Consider the following 15,405-nt stretch of genomic DNA (forward strand, 5'->3'; position numbering starts at 1 on the left):
CGATACCCATATATGGCCATATTTTTTTCCACCTGATTGCAGAGAACAGTAAGCCTCTCCTATAGTGGAATTGACATATTATTATGCCTGCTGTTATTGCAATGGCCCACTATCGGATGATATAAATTCCTTAAAAATGTACACATTCACTGTGCAAAATAAGAAATCTACTGCAGACAGCTTTTATTTTTCCACTAGTGCCTGTTACTCTATGTTCTTCACAAATTCATCGTAATGATTGGGACTATGGCTCTTAAAATGGAAAATTAAATTTGTTGTGTTGAAAGAATGTGATTTGGCTCCTCCTCACATGATCAATGATGAACAATAATTACAAATATCAACTCTGCTATCTGTTTCAGAAACAAAACCTCTACAACACAGACATACTCACATCATGTGTGCATAATTAAAGTGTCATCTTGTCAGCCTGTCATACTGGCAGAAATGTTCATTTATTTTTCATTTTAAAGCCTTCATCAGCTGATACCATTGTCGTGCCAGTATTGTCACGCATATCTAACAAAAATTCTGTACTGATTCTGATGCACAATAACTGAAGAGAATCAAATTGAATGAAACCATTCTCAGAGGAAATTATCTTATTTTTGGAGGGTGGATGACACAAAATTCTGTTGTGTAAATTGATGATTTAATGTCAGGAAAAGGCTGGTGTTATTCAGTGTTTTTCTAATTGTCAACAAGTCCAAGAAAATACCACCACTAAAAATGGTTAGTCCATTGATCTTCCTACACTGATTCATTCACTGACTCAGCCCATTGGTTCTGACTGAAGAGAAGGTGCAAATACAGAAGAGCAAAAAAACAAAGAGCTTCATTGGTCACAAACACAATCATACACAGTAAAAATTTGATCTTTGTGTTGGCAGTGGGAAGCCATTTGCGGCCCCCGGAGACCAACTCCAGTTCTATACCAGTGCCTTGGTTAAGGGCACTAACCTAATGTACTTCCCTGCCGTCCTATGAATACAGGACCTTACTGTGCAGTATCCTTTACAGCAAGGACTGCAAATGATAAACTTTGCACTAATGTGCAAGATTGTGGCTCTTTCGTGTGTTTTTAACATGTTTTTTGGATAACAATGGGTCTCTGTAATACAGACTAATATGATCTATCAAGATTTGGACACAGAGACGTTTTTGTGTTTTTTGTTTGTTCTGGTCTTTTCATTGGATTTCTTGAAAATAGGAAAAATATACAGAACGCCAGCCTTGCCCTTGAGATTTTTTTTTTTTACTCAAAAGTGACATTATCACACCATGAATTTCTTCTGACAAAAGTCACAAGTTTAAATAATCTGTCAAAAGTTTGTATCTGGATAAAGTCCAATATTAACTCTAAAAATATCAGACCTTATTACTTAATAGATTCTGATAACTAAAACAGTTATCCATAAAATCCCATCACTCCTCATATTACAAGATAAAAGGCTCAAATTAGCCAGATGCATATATCAATACATTAGCCTGGTTGTGTAACGTTAGTGCCACATTCCCTCCTCATGCCACAAAGCTGGCCAATGGTGGTTAAAAGCGCGCTGACCTGTAAGTTTAGCAGTTTCAGGTGGTGTTTCGTTAGCTTACCTGTTAGCATTAGCGCTCCTGTTAGTAAGCAGAGAGAAGTTAGCATGAATAGGTCCGCACGGCCGAGGGGTCGAGTCTCGGGGGCGCCGGGGGAGGAGCTTGAGAGGAAGTGGCACAGAGGGGGTTTGGGCGTAGCAGGACAAAGAGGACATAGCATGCAGTTAGTCAGTCAGGACAGGCAGACAGAAGCCAACAGATACACACAGAAAAAAATACATGAAGTAGAGGAGTTTGGTTAGTATTGTAACGCACCTTCAGGCTGAAGTTGTTTCTTGGGCATCAAGTTCACAGAGGGCGGCATGGACATGGAAGGCATACGGAAGCCAGCAGGCAGCGTTTCCATGGAGCCTGCCATCATGCCCAGCCCCGCCCCTCCCTCTCGTGCCCGAAACCTTTTGCGCCAAGATGGAGACCGTCGAAAAGACTTGTCATCCCCACTCTACAGGGACAGGGAGAAGAAATAAGGTCAGAAAATTGGCTCTTTTTCAACGATGTTGTATTTGATCACAGCAGCACTTTCAAAGGTCACCTCCTCGAGTCGACGGTCGGTCCCCAAAGCTAACAAGTTGTTGAACTCCCTCTCCAGAACCTGCCGAGCCTGAAAAACAGCACACACAATGTCTGTCAGCAGGAGACGCAGTGAAGCTGAGGTTCAACCAACCAGGGTCAGAAATGAACAGGAGCTGATGGCAAAAAGCTCCGGTATTACCTGTAAAATTAGAATCAATTCCTCTGATAAACCTGTTCGTGTTTTTTGTTCACCAATATGAAATATGAAACTGTGGGCAAGTAATCTGTACTGAAGCCGGTGGCCAGGAAATTCTCTCAACCGAATTCTGAGCGAGAACAACAGAGCCGCTTTTGATCAGAGAATAACTGATGCAGACTCTGAAGCAGGAGAAAATGTTGGCACTGTGTCGCCAGCAGCAGGAGGAAATGCTGACTGCACACAAACCACGGAGTCACCAAAAAATAAATCAACCAATCTCATTAAAACCTCAACAACTGAGACTGCTGGAAGACGGACTGCCTGTAGAAAGGCCACGAGCTTAGCACTGGGAAAGAGAAGTGTTGAATGTGAAGGATATTATGATACAAATTAAAACTGATCTTATTAGTATAAACTCCATTGGTGAAATCAATAATTTTACCTTGGAGAACACAGGGTTTGTTGATCTATCCCTGCCTCAACCTTTTAGTTTGTTTGTGTTATTGGGGGACTTCATTGTTTTAAAAGCATAGTTCAGATTTACTGAAGTCACACAATAATATATATAAAAAACAAATCATGGTAGCAGTTGATCAGCAACTCCTGTATTTTGTGAGATAAAATGATTGATTTTGTCTGTGTAGCGATATTTGGCATCTAATGATGGTTTCCCATTGGAAAAGGTTGTCTGACAGCAAAGTGAAGTGGTGAAAATATTCTAAATATAGCATACACTTAAACTGATATTGATTATATTAGGTAGACTTTTTTTTAAGTGGCTAAAATACCATTTGTTGCTGACCTTGTCCACAGCAGCCTATCTTTTGTGCTGGTGCCCCTCATGATGACTGTCATGTCTGCAGTACACTGACTATCGATAAGTACAACCCCTCATTAAATAATACAATCTATCCCTTTAAAGCTACGGCTAGGAAGTATATTTTTAGCTTCACTGGGCAAAAAATCTTTAATAACCTTTCAGCATGATATCATTCAAGTGGTCTGAGAGTAAGCTAGATTTCTGCTCTTCCTCTTGGCTGTTTTCAGGCTTTAGAACATCGAGCCCCTGATGGGAAACTTTCCAAAAGTATGCGTTTGGTAACAAGACTCAACAATCAACTATATTCAAGCCACCAGTCCGAAGTGTCCACAACCTTTGAATGAGACTCAGCAATCAACTATCTTTCTCCAGGGTCATGTACTGCCAACAAAACGGACCAAAGCACTTTTAAAAATCAGATCATACAACGTGTATTATCTTCCATTCAAATCAGTTCAGCCATTGCATGCTGAGTGCAAACCAACTGTGTTTTCCTCTTTAACCACCTGTGTGTTCTGCATAGGGATCTGCAGGATGAGCGCCAGGCTGCTGTAGTCGAAGGTCTCATCCAGAGCGATGAGCGCTCCATGAACGCCGCTCTCCAACAGGTTGCCGCTGTACTCCCTCAAACCAATGGACAGGACCCAGTGGATCACCTGCTCATTGGTCCACACCAACACATCTAAAGTCAAAGAGAGCAGTTCAGAATCACGGTACTGTAGCACAATCAGTCTACTGGAAATGCCTGTATGGCCCATGTAAAATCAAACAATGTTGTTTCCCATTTATATTTATAGGCTTATTTATATCTCATCTGCTAAGCCTATATTTATAGGCTTAGCAGATGAGATTAAGCTTAGCTGCTAAGAGCTGCATGCTGGGTAATTTGAGTAATTAGCATAATGAGGTAATTACTTCCCCAAAACAGGAAATTGCTATACTTTGCTTTTAGTTCATTTAGAGAGGTGATCTAAAATGAATAAAGTCCATCTGTACGATGTTCAGAAACATGTAAAAGATTTTTATAAGCAATGATGATGTGCACCTAGCTAACATTAGCCACCTGTAAGATTTTTCATCAGAACAACCCTGTTTTTCTTGATATTTGCCAGTAGTAAGTTAGCCCACATAATAATCTTAGGTATGATTGATACAATGATAGTTTTTTTTTTTTTTTTATTACTATTATTACTGCTAACACAGTAGTATAATACTAACAACATACAAGTAAAAAATGTCTCAAATAAGGCTTTTCATCTTTTTGTCATTAAATATGGAGTATTTAATTTATTGATATGCTAATAAGGGTACAATAATGAGAAAATGCTTTCTTATATCTTCTCTGCACTATGTAGTTCAATAACAATAAACTTACTTGATTTTTAATATCTTCTTTATTTTTCTTGAAATTGCCCATCATGCAACTCTTACTAACAAATTGAATTTCAACCACTTGGCCTATAGATGATGATGATGATGATGATGATGATGATGACATAGATGATTTCAATCATAAAAGTTTAAAGACAACACCATTACTGGGTCCAAGAAGTTTCCAATAGACTAAATGTTGCACAAAGTGTCAGCACGTCACTACCAGTAAATACGATCAACTTCGAGTACGAGGTCTAGAAGGAGAAAGGAAGAACGAGAGATAAAGAGATAATGTGCATGTCCACATAGTGTCAACTCACTGGCACACTCCCTTTGTTCATTTAAAGCACAGCTGTCAGCCAGCTTTCCAAGTTTGAACAGGCGGTGTGTGTGTGTGTGTGTGTGTGTGTGTGTGTGTGTGTGTGTGTGTGTGTAAACGGGGCAGGATTGTGATCTGACATGACAGCTGAGTCAAGTTCATGTGCAGAACTCAAGGTCAAAAGGGCAAGAGGGCTGGCTGAATCTAAGTGTGTGTGTGTGTGTGTGTGTGTGTGTGTGTGTGTGTGTGTGTATACTGTTGGTATGTGGAGCTTTGGATCAGAAGATTGCAGCCTGCTTCAGCTGGCTTTTTGACAGTCTTCTAAGGTGCAGCTGTTTCAATGTTCGGGCCAAATTGACAATATCACGCATAACCACTAGGTGGTACCCTGGCCTGATGAGTCTGCGGACGTGTGCATGGCTGTGATCTAGTGTTGGAACGCGCGTGCTTGTGTGTGTGCTTGCTTTTTTGTCACTTTTTTTTGTGTTCATCAGGGTGTGTGTAAAAGTGTACCTTTCATGTCATGTTGGCTGTCCTCTCTCCGGCGCTCCAGGTCTTTCCTGTCATAATTGAGTCTCTTCAAGCACATAATCCCATACTGCAGACTAGCCCTGGTACACACACACACACACACACACACACACACACACACACACATGCACACACGTACATGCACACACATTGAAAAAAACACTCAAACATGATGGAACAAACAAGCTCACACACACACATAGAAAAGCACAGGCACATACGCATCATTAGCCTTCTCATCTCCGTTGCTAATGTATCCAGTGAGCAGGAGGCTGATCAAACAACGGCTATGCTAAGCTAACAGACCTATGGAAGCTGTCCACCATCTTGAGGTGGCTCCTAAGGTCCTTCTTGGTCAGGTGGTCCAGCATGCGTGCATCCACCAGACACTCCATGAAGTAGGAGCGGTACTGAGGCAGGCCAAGGCTGGGCAGCCACTCGTTCCCGATCCATTCGTGATTCATGTCGCCATACGCCAGAGTCTACAGGGAGAGGAGGACATCATGTTACTAATCTGTGCAACAGAAACAGAGAGGCTGCTCTGTTTCAGAATTATGTACTGTACATGTGAGCACAGATGTAGGACTGTATGTTAAAAAAAAAGAAAGAAAGAAAAGCTACTGAAGTGGTAAGACAAATGCTATTTCTGTCATTTTAAGTAACTAAGGTAAAATAAAATCTGGCAGATGATATTAGCACCTGTGGTGGAATAGCCACTGTCACTATTTACACCTACATGACAGAGACAAATAATCTTTTCCCAAACATGACCATGTAGTTTTGTTGCCTAACCCAGTCAGTGTGGATAAGGGGATGCTGTTGGGCCTGCATCATTACTTTAACCTGTCCTGCCAACATGACATGATTGAGATTGTTCAGTTTGTATTTTACAGTAGTTTCTAGAGACAAAACACTGTTGTTATAACATCTATGGCTTAATGCCTTTTAATCTAAATTTTGCTGGTGGCTATTCTTGAGTCTCCCTAGGTTGGCCATGGATAGCAAATCCAAAAAAAAAAGTTTCAGAGGAAAATAGAGAATTTAATAGTTGCAGCTCCAGACAAAAGTAAATTATTTTTGGACAAAAATGGCTCTTTTGAGAGTAAATATTTCAGACCCCTGGGTTAGTGGAACAATGGTTAAATAAAAGCATGTGTCTGGATGCTTGTGCCCCTACGTTATTTCACTATTTCACAGTGTGGGACTTTCAGTGATCATCAGATAACATTCTGTTACATTGTGTTACACAAACACACAAAACGTGACAAAGGAGGTACAAAATCTAATCAAATAGGTGCTAGTCCCAATCCAGGATCCTGTTTCAGCTGGATCAGCACAAATTAACCCGTGTGTTTAGTTGATAACTTCTTATTAATTCACATATTGCATATATTTTTTTGTTCGCATGTAATTTGTAATATTGTATCAGGTCATAACCTTCAGTTGGAAAAGTTATTCATTAGCATTAACCTTGGTGACAAGTCAGTTAAAGCAATGTGTTAGTGGTTTTAGGGAATATGCTGGTGCAGCATCCATGTTATTTCCATATTATGACTCAAAAGCTCATGAAAACACCAAAGTATTGACTTTCCCATTTGGGAAATGGGACCATCAGAGGAACACGTGACTGCAGAATTTCTATTAAAGATGAATTGACTGCCCTCTTTAATTCAAATACACGTATGTGTGTAAGTGTTAGAGACGAGTGCTCAGAGTGTGTGCAGACAGATGTTAGCAGATCAGCGACCTCACCTGTGCCCAGCTGCCCTCCTCATTGTCCTGAGTGGCAGCATGATAGAGACAATATGCAAGGTTAGAAAGACAGAAACACACACTGCACATTTAGAAACACACACAAAGCTCTGACTCTGCAGTTAACGTTCAGTCATGTCAGTAAACTGTAGACAAAGACCACATGACCACAGGTTATAACAGTTACATCCAACACCCACAACAATACCAGCATGAGCACAAAAATGCATCAGTGTGTGATGTCATGGGTGTTTAAAGGGGTCTTCCGGGAGATGACATATGTGTGTCGCAGTGGGGACGGCGTGAGTGTGAGATAGTGTTTGGTGGGGGGGAAGGGGAGGGGAGCACCCAGATGGTACTGACCGCTTTAGTGGAGGAAGCCAGGTTCTCCATCTCTTCATGAGTCACCCACACATTTCCGGAGGACTGCTCGGAGGACAAAAACACACCCAAACACACATACACACACACACACACACAAACACACACCAAGAATCACTCATGCGTATATTTTCACACATATTGACCCGGCCGTGCACACACACAGACGCAGACAAACACACACACACACACACACACACACACACACACACACACACACACACACACACACACACAGACAAACTCTGTGTTGAGTGATGCCAAGGGAGGGAGTGTATTTCAGGCAGGTAGCTTGTCGCTATATCTGGCACTATTTCTGTGTCGTTTTCCCACAGAACCTCATGCAATTTATGGCAGCAGTAAAGGACAAGTCAACCTCAGTCGAAAGACATAAACCAGGCCTCTACTGTGGTGTGAACGGAAGAAGAAGAAGAAAAAGGCGAAAAGCTAAAAAAGAGAAAAAAAAAGTGTGAGGATTCATCACTGCAAGGTGCAAAGTGAAGGTTAAAGGGATAGTTCAGATTATTTGAAGTGGGGTTGTATGAGGTACAGTGTGGGAAGCAAAGCAGTGTACTACTGTGGACAGGGACAGCAGCAAAAAGCATTTTAGCCATCTTAAAAAAATCATAATCAGTTTAAGTGTACACTATATTTAGAATATTTTCACTGCTTTAGCTTGCTGTCAGACAGCCTTTTCTGACAAGCAACTGACATTATACAGGCCAGATATCGCTCTCTCCAAACCAACCAAACTCCTAAGGCGAAATCAGTAATTTTACAATGCAGAACACAAGGTTCTGGTCTGTCACTGCCTCGCTGTTGGTTTGTTTGTGTTATTGTGTAACTTCTGTGTTTTTAAAGGATAGTTAGATTCACTGAAGTCACACAATAACACAAAAAAACTACCAGATCGAGGCAGTGGTGGACCAGCAATTTCTATGTTCTGTGAGGTAAAATTACTGACTTTGCCTTTGGAATTTGGTTGGTTGACTGGTAGGTTGGTAGGCTAACTGGTGAGAAAGTAAAGTGGTGTAACCTTTTGTTGCTGACCACCATCCAAAGCAGTTCATTGCTTAGCTTCTGTGCCAGTGCTCCTCTCTGCTTCTCCAAACTGTGGCTGTGTGGACTGGCATCGACGGTAGGTAATACACTAACTATCAATAAGTACCTCATAAAATACCACTTCAAATAGTCCAAACTATCCCAAGTAGTGGAGGAGGTTTTTGAGTGTCTTGTGTAGTGTAATGTTCTCATATTTATAATCTCGGATTCAATTTGTGTGTGGGCTCACATGCTCAGTTATTTCTTTATGTATTAATTTTTACATGCATGAAGAAAGCCGTGTGTGCGATCATGGGGGTGTATTTGTTGTATTAGTTTACCGTTCTGGAGGTAAGCGGTGCAGACGGGCTGGTGAGGGAGACCATCTCCTGGATGGCCAGGCGGAGTTTGAGTCGGTGCAGAGGGTTGCTGATGCCAATCTCCCGCTGGATCTCTGTGTCTGACAGAGCGGACATGATGGCTCCGCTCTTCACGTTGGCCCGGCAGGCTGCCACATACCACGCCGGCATACCCACCCACAGCTGGTGAGAGCCATCAAGACATTCAACATCACCACCATTGTCGCCATAAAAGGTCAGAGAGAAGGGTGAAGGGAGCGCAAATGGGGCAGTAATGGTCTGTCTAGTATTTGATATCAGTATATTAGGTTTCGTATTAGATGGAGTAGCAGAAAGAAAGATAGAGGGAGGTGTTGTGAAAAAAAAGTACCTCTAGCCAGGAGACAACAGTAGGGCCGTCCCACTGGGCAAATGCCAGGCCTCTTTTCCTGGCATCTTCCAGAAGCTCATGTCTGAGCAAAGAAAGACAGAAAGACCACAGAAAAGTATTTGTGACCATATTAAGAAAAAAAAACCTTTAAAACTGCTTTAAAAGTTGGGTGTCCAGGCTGCCTTAACAATTTAAGTTGACTGGATTTCAAAAGACAAATTGACTTAATTTTGTCATGATTCAAAATAAATAAATTCTTTTAGTCAAACGATTTATATGAATTCAGCTGCACTTGAGAAAACATGTTTAATAAGCTTAAGATATTAAGTTGAACTAACAACTCTTCAGTCACACTAACAAACATTTCAAACAAATTTGATGTCCTTTTACATTTTCTCAGTGTGGAGAGTCAGATCTTGATTTTACACAAAGAACTTACAGTTGCAGCTGCTCCTGTTTGAGCTGCTTTGTTCCAGCATTCACAAAGAATATGAAATGAAACTGCTCCCAGTGGATTTATTCAATTGTAAGTGTAAGAGGAGGGAACTAACCTTCATCATGGTTTGTAGTGTTTTAATTATTGTGAAAACACACAACCATGACTTATCTTAAAGTGTATTAGAGACACACAGCATCTAAAAGAAGGGTCTGGGTGGGGGTCTGCATGCTAGGGAGACTGGAAATATGCTAATCATGTTCATTTAATGAGCTGATTGTAGAGTACATTCATTCAACTCTGGTCTGAAAATAAATTTAAAATAAAATTTTAAATTTAATTAATTTGAGCAAATAAAGCATGTATATTAAGTTAATGAGAGATTAATGAGAGAAAGATGTTGATTCCACTGAGTTCCTGTATGATTTTTTGCAGTGAAGGACAAGAAATAAAACACATTAAGTCAAAGAAATAAAGGATTCTTTTACTTTTTCTTCATCCTGCGGTCCCTCTCAGCCTGTGTGCCCAGTTTTCCCAGAGTCATAGTGTCACCGATGCCCATCTCAAAGTCTGAAATCCAGCAAAACGTTAGTTATTAATACTTCTGTAAATCACTCACAATCTCATACAGTCTGCATGAGAGTGGGTGTTTAAACTGCAGTGTACCTGATAGGGCCTGTAGAGGCTGTCCATCCCTGCCTACAGTCTGCTCCATTCGACCCCCCTTCTCCTTCTTCCCAAACAATCGGCCGATAGATGACTTGATGCCTTTTTTCTGCTTTCTGCAAACAGAAAAAACAAAGCAAATTGTGTTACAGTAAAATCTATAACATGATTTAATATTTTGTATGAAGAAAAGACAAAGATTCATGATTAAGATCCCACTCCAGCCACTACAATCTGCACCATATTAAGGATCTCTCAAAACTTGCTGATTTATCTGTGTGTTTGTGTGTGTGTGTGTGTGTGTGTTTTGTGAGTGTGTTTACCCTCGTCCATCCTCTAGACTGCCTGTGAACTGAGCGAAATTGGTTTCCAGGCGTAAACTGCGGGGGGACGAGGGAGGCGATGTCTCACACTTGATAGTAGCTTTGTCCACTTCCACTGGAGACTAGAAGAGTCACAAAAGCAACTCAGCTCAGTCACAAAAGCCACAGTCAGGCAACAAAAAGCTGCACAATATGAGCTGTATTCGAAAACTTACTGCTACTTTCCTACGATGTTTCCTCAAGTCGCTTGGCTGTCGGACAAAATAACACATAATTACATATATAGCTTTTTACAAAGAACATTCTGCTGTTTGTGTGTGTGTGAGACAGAGTGTGTGTTCTCTCTGACCAGAGTCATGATGCCTAGATGATGGCTGGTGTTGCGTGAGTGATGTTTAGGTGTGGAGTGGCCACTGGTGGGCGGGGAGGAGGATGAGGCCAGGGACTGGGCAGTGGCGGAGGTGGGGAGGGCCCGGGGTCGAAGCGTCACGTTGAGTCCGTCCATGCTGCCGCTGTTCACACGGGACTCAATCTCATCTGAGCGGAGGTCCGCTGACTCTCTCTCCACCTGGATCATCCTGCACACACACAAACACACACACATACATAGTTCAGTCTTTGGATAATCAACATCTCATCCATTAATGCACAACACACACCTTGTATTTCTGTGCTAATGAGTTAAATTCAGTCCATAATTACAGTATTTATATGAAATTAAAAAACACAAAATAAAATCAGTTAGGCTTGGTTGCACTAACTGAAAAATAATCTTTAAATCTGATTAAATCATGGCTTTAAAACTTTAAAAGTAGCTTAAAATTTTGAAAAAAAGTTATATTTAAAACTCTCTTCAAACTTATTTTAATTTTTACTTTAAACCTAGATTAAATTTAAACTCAGTTTAGAATGTTATCCAGTATTACCCTGAAACTTAAAATTGAGTAAGTTTTAACTTTAAAATTACTGCCTTTTGATATGAATTCAGCAAATTACTCATGCACCCAGAACTAAGTTAAGGGAAAAACTTAACCCAGTTAACTTTTATGATGCACCTCGTCTCCACTTGCCAGGCACGGCCAGGCAGTTTTTCCCATATTGTGCTGCTGTACTAGGCTAACTAGGCTAACTAACTTTTTAGTTAAAAAGCAAGTAGTATAATTTTTTTTTTACTTTTTAGCTCAACACTACTGTTTAAATTACAACCAATATAACATTTTGTTAACTTCTTAGCTAAACAATTTAATATTTGGTTAACTTTTAATTAGCTAGCAAACAATGCAATGTTTATGTTTTGCTCCCCCTCTTAAGGCCTGCTTACTAGGCTTATTTATTTATTATTTAATTTTGTTTGTTTTATTTTAATTTTGTTTTGAGATAAGTTTTTAATCGTGCAATAAAGTTCTGCTTAATTTTAAATCTTTTTTCTTTTTTTTATCTTTTGTTTTGATTTCTCATCTACTCTACTCTACTCTTTTTTTCAATGAATCTGTGAAATAATCCACAATTCTAATTTATTTATCATTTACACTTGTATATGTAAAAATGCAAAGATCTTGGCAAATATTAGATAATAAAAATACAATTTATAATAGGGACATTATTTTTATTACTTCGAGGGAGGCTGGCTCCTCTGCAGCATAATCAGCATCTATTTTGCATCTCCTCACCACAAGCATATTCTGAGGTGTCACAGGAGGACTTCGTTTACTGTAAACTGCAATAAACAGCGTCCTCTTCCAGCTGGAAACTGAATCGAGGAGTGAGGAGTCTTATCTACATGTTATCATCTCTGTATCTAATGCCACTATCAGCTCTGGTGCATCCTGTCTGGCCACAGGCCTTCATGCGCTGCATTAACTAGATGAAGCAGCGGCAGCACCTTTATTTTTTGTGGTATCTTCAGAATGTCCCTTTTCTTGTAATTATTTGTTTATTATCTCTAACACTTTGTTCTCCTCTTATCTGCATCCTGTTTCTTGCTGCTGCTGCTGCACTGACCCAATTTCACCACGGGGATCATGAAACTGTCATGTGCTGTAATCTAATGTGCCTATGATTTGGCACCTTATCTCTTCATTGATAGCGTCAAGCTGCTCCTGCAGCATGAGAGCGAGAGTCTGAGCATCTGATTGGCCGCTGGGTGAAAGTAGGGCTGAGCTAACGTCGTCATCCAGGTCCGACTCTGCCTCGATGTCGCTGCCAAGGAGGTGGCTGACGCTGCCACGCAGAGATGGGTAGTCCTGCTCAAACACCGCACACACCTGGACACAACCAACACACGTAAGCTTTAACATATGTAGGCACAACGCACATGTTAAAAACAATGTGGAGTGATCAGTTTTTGATCACAAATAAATTTACTATGACCTGTGTTCATCCCAGTGACCAGTTGCTGCTGATCCATTGCCCACTAATGGCAGCTAACCACTAACAATAAGAGTTTGCCACTTTAGCAAGACAAGTAAAGCTATCTGTCTATCAGGACGTTAATTAAATAACTGGGAGTTCAAACTGAGCCACTGGAGGACATCAGGGGGAAACTAGAAAATATTCCCTCCATAAAATATGATCCAGTTTCACCCAAATCATTGAATAAAGTTGTGAAGTTGTCCTTTTCTACAGGGAGGCCTGTTCCCCAGAAACACTGAAGTCTGCAAATGTGATAAGAACTGATATATTGTCCTTTTATGCTTATGCTGTGTCATAAGTAGCACCCCACTCCCACCCATTTAGCAAGTGCAGGATGAATCATCAACAGTTTTTAATCATTTTCCAGGAAGAGACAAACTGAAATACCCAAGAATATTTACAAAATGTTTTTTTTTTTGTTATTGCTGGGCCGGATAACGATGTATAGGTGACATATAGTGCAGATAAAAACACTTAAACACTGATTTTGACTTCATGGGAACTTTGATTCTGATCGAATGTATACATGTAAAAGTACAATATGACTCTTGTGGAAGTATGTGACCAGTTATGAGAAGAAATGGATGAACGAGGAACTTACATCAGACAGCATGTCCATGGCAGCAGGTGAAAGAGAGACAGAGAGACAGAGAGGTTAGTAGAGAATGGTAAGTTAGGCATGGAGATCATCATACGATAGCCAATGCAGGCCAAGCACTGACACTTATTAGCAAAGCAGGCATGGACTTGGATAAAGCTCTGGTAAGGAGCTGTATGTGGTTAGAAGAATAGGTGACATGTGATCATCCTGCTTAGTGTATGTGTCTGTGAGGAACTGTGGTGTTGCTCCGGCCTAAAAGAACACATTATTAGCACCTTGTTCGGGTCGTCTCGTAGCGCCGACAGTCTGCCCTTCTGTGCCCGCCTGATCACAGTTGTGCTGTAGTGGCCATCCTGGCCCTCCACCACAGAGAAGCGAAGGTCGCTGGAGCTACCCAGGTGAGACCTGAGATTATGTACACAAAACAGCTTACCATTAATAATGAACACAGTGCTGTTAGAGAGGGCCTGTGTACGAGGGGGAACGTGTGCGGTGGAGGTGTAAGTCTGTTTGTACCGAGGGTGAGTTCCATCTCCAAATGCCCCACTGCGGCGTTTCAAATGGTCGATCTCATTCCTCAGTTTCTCAATCTCTCCAATCAGCCGTTCCTGAGTGAGAGAGGGGTATTATGAGCATTGTATTTGAGTTGTTTACTTTATTAAAAGTATATACCTATGCTATAATATTACTCCATTATAAGAAAAAATAAAAATCCAACTAAAAACTAAAAGTCCAGAAGTATTATTGGGTAAAAAGTACTTAGTATCAAAGGCAAAAACAGTCATTATGCAAGAGAAGGCCTCCAGTGTCACTGCTATATTGGTTTGACATTTTGGGAAATATACTTATTTGTTTTCTTGCTGAGAGTTAGATGAAAAGATTGAATCCACTCTCTTGAGAGTGGAATCAATCTTCTCATCTAACTTTCAGCACAAAAGCAAATACACATATTTCCCAAAATATCAAACCATTTCTTTAAGGTGAAAACATTACTTGTATGTTATACTGTAGATGGTAGAGCTAAGATTATTTTGGGTACTCTATGTGTTTACTGTTGGGTAGCTTAACCTATAATCATGATTTATATTTTTATAAACTCATCAATGTTTTCATGTACAGTCTTAATCTACAAAGTAAGAGTAACATGGAATAAAAGTATAACGTGGCATAAAATCAATGAATAATTAATGAGTAATTCCTGACTAACTGTGATTCAAGGACTATATATAATGTGATGAATTACTAGAGAACAGACTAGGAGATTCTATATTAATGAATCTTTAGGTAATGATTAGTTTATGAGTCATTCCTGATTAGTTCTGAACCAAGTACTGACTCATTAATTACTAATTACTTAATCATTAGTTACTTTTTGTGCCCCTTCAAGTGACGTGATACATGATACTGAGTTGTTGCTAAGCAGTCCTTATCATGAAGTAAGTAAGAGGAAACACTCGGTGACTAATCAGTATCATGTATCATTTTAATTGAGGAGGCGCAAAAAGCGAAACTAATGACTACGTAATAAGTGATTAATTAGTCAGTGGTTGGTTTCAAAATTAATCAGAAACAACTCATGAAAAAAGTGGTCAGTGTGTCATTTCACAGATATTTATCACATAGTCATTACCTAACACAGTCTGTTCTCTAGTAATTTATCATCATCTACTTTATAATCCTTGAATCATAGACTCCTTAATTACTAA

General features: G+C 40.2%; 1 protein-coding gene across 5 annotated transcripts in view; it reads right to left on the reverse strand.

Moving 5' to 3' along the window:
* ppfia4 (PTPRF interacting protein alpha 4) overlaps positions 1 to 15,405 on the reverse strand; it is an 86,570-nt gene that overhangs the window by 1,768 nt on the left and 69,397 nt on the right. The window contains exons 13-30 of one of the 5 annotated variants that reach the window (XM_084731186.1): positions 14,216 to 14,307; positions 13,975 to 14,104; positions 12,754 to 12,929; positions 11,036 to 11,264; positions 10,902 to 10,937; positions 10,687 to 10,808; positions 10,364 to 10,479; positions 10,186 to 10,267; positions 9,262 to 9,343; positions 8,874 to 9,074; positions 7,474 to 7,536; positions 7,111 to 7,137; positions 5,665 to 5,840; positions 5,341 to 5,438; positions 3,641 to 3,816; positions 2,135 to 2,203; positions 1,858 to 2,044; positions 1,606 to 1,703 (exon numbers count right to left, since the gene is read on the reverse strand). In XM_084731186.1, the coding sequence (XP_084587312.1) occupies positions 1,645 to 1,703; positions 1,858 to 2,044; positions 2,135 to 2,203; positions 3,641 to 3,816; positions 5,341 to 5,438; positions 5,665 to 5,840; positions 7,111 to 7,137; positions 7,474 to 7,536; positions 8,874 to 9,074; positions 9,262 to 9,343; positions 10,186 to 10,267; positions 10,364 to 10,479; positions 10,687 to 10,808; positions 10,902 to 10,937; positions 11,036 to 11,264; positions 12,754 to 12,929; positions 13,975 to 14,104; positions 14,216 to 14,307 (2,121 nt within the window). In that variant the 3' untranslated portion in view covers positions 1,606 to 1,644. Of the gene's footprint in view, positions 1 to 1,605; positions 1,704 to 1,857; positions 2,045 to 2,134; positions 2,204 to 3,640; positions 3,817 to 5,340; positions 5,439 to 5,664; positions 5,841 to 7,110; positions 7,138 to 7,473; positions 7,537 to 8,873; positions 9,075 to 9,261; positions 9,344 to 10,185; positions 10,268 to 10,363; positions 10,480 to 10,686; positions 10,809 to 10,901; positions 10,938 to 11,035; positions 11,265 to 12,753; positions 12,951 to 13,974; positions 14,105 to 14,215; positions 14,308 to 15,405 lie in introns of all 5 variants that reach the window. The other 4 variants (XM_084731168.1, XM_084731202.1, XM_084731194.1 and 1 more) reach the window with 4 other exon arrangements.

The sequence above is a fragment of the Lutjanus erythropterus genome, chromosome 2, assembly GCF_056507025.1.
Source record: "Lutjanus erythropterus isolate fLutEry1 chromosome 2, fLutEry1.hap2, whole genome shotgun sequence".
NCBI classification, from domain to species: domain Eukaryota; kingdom Metazoa; phylum Chordata; class Actinopteri; order Lutjaniformes; family Lutjanidae; genus Lutjanus; species Lutjanus erythropterus.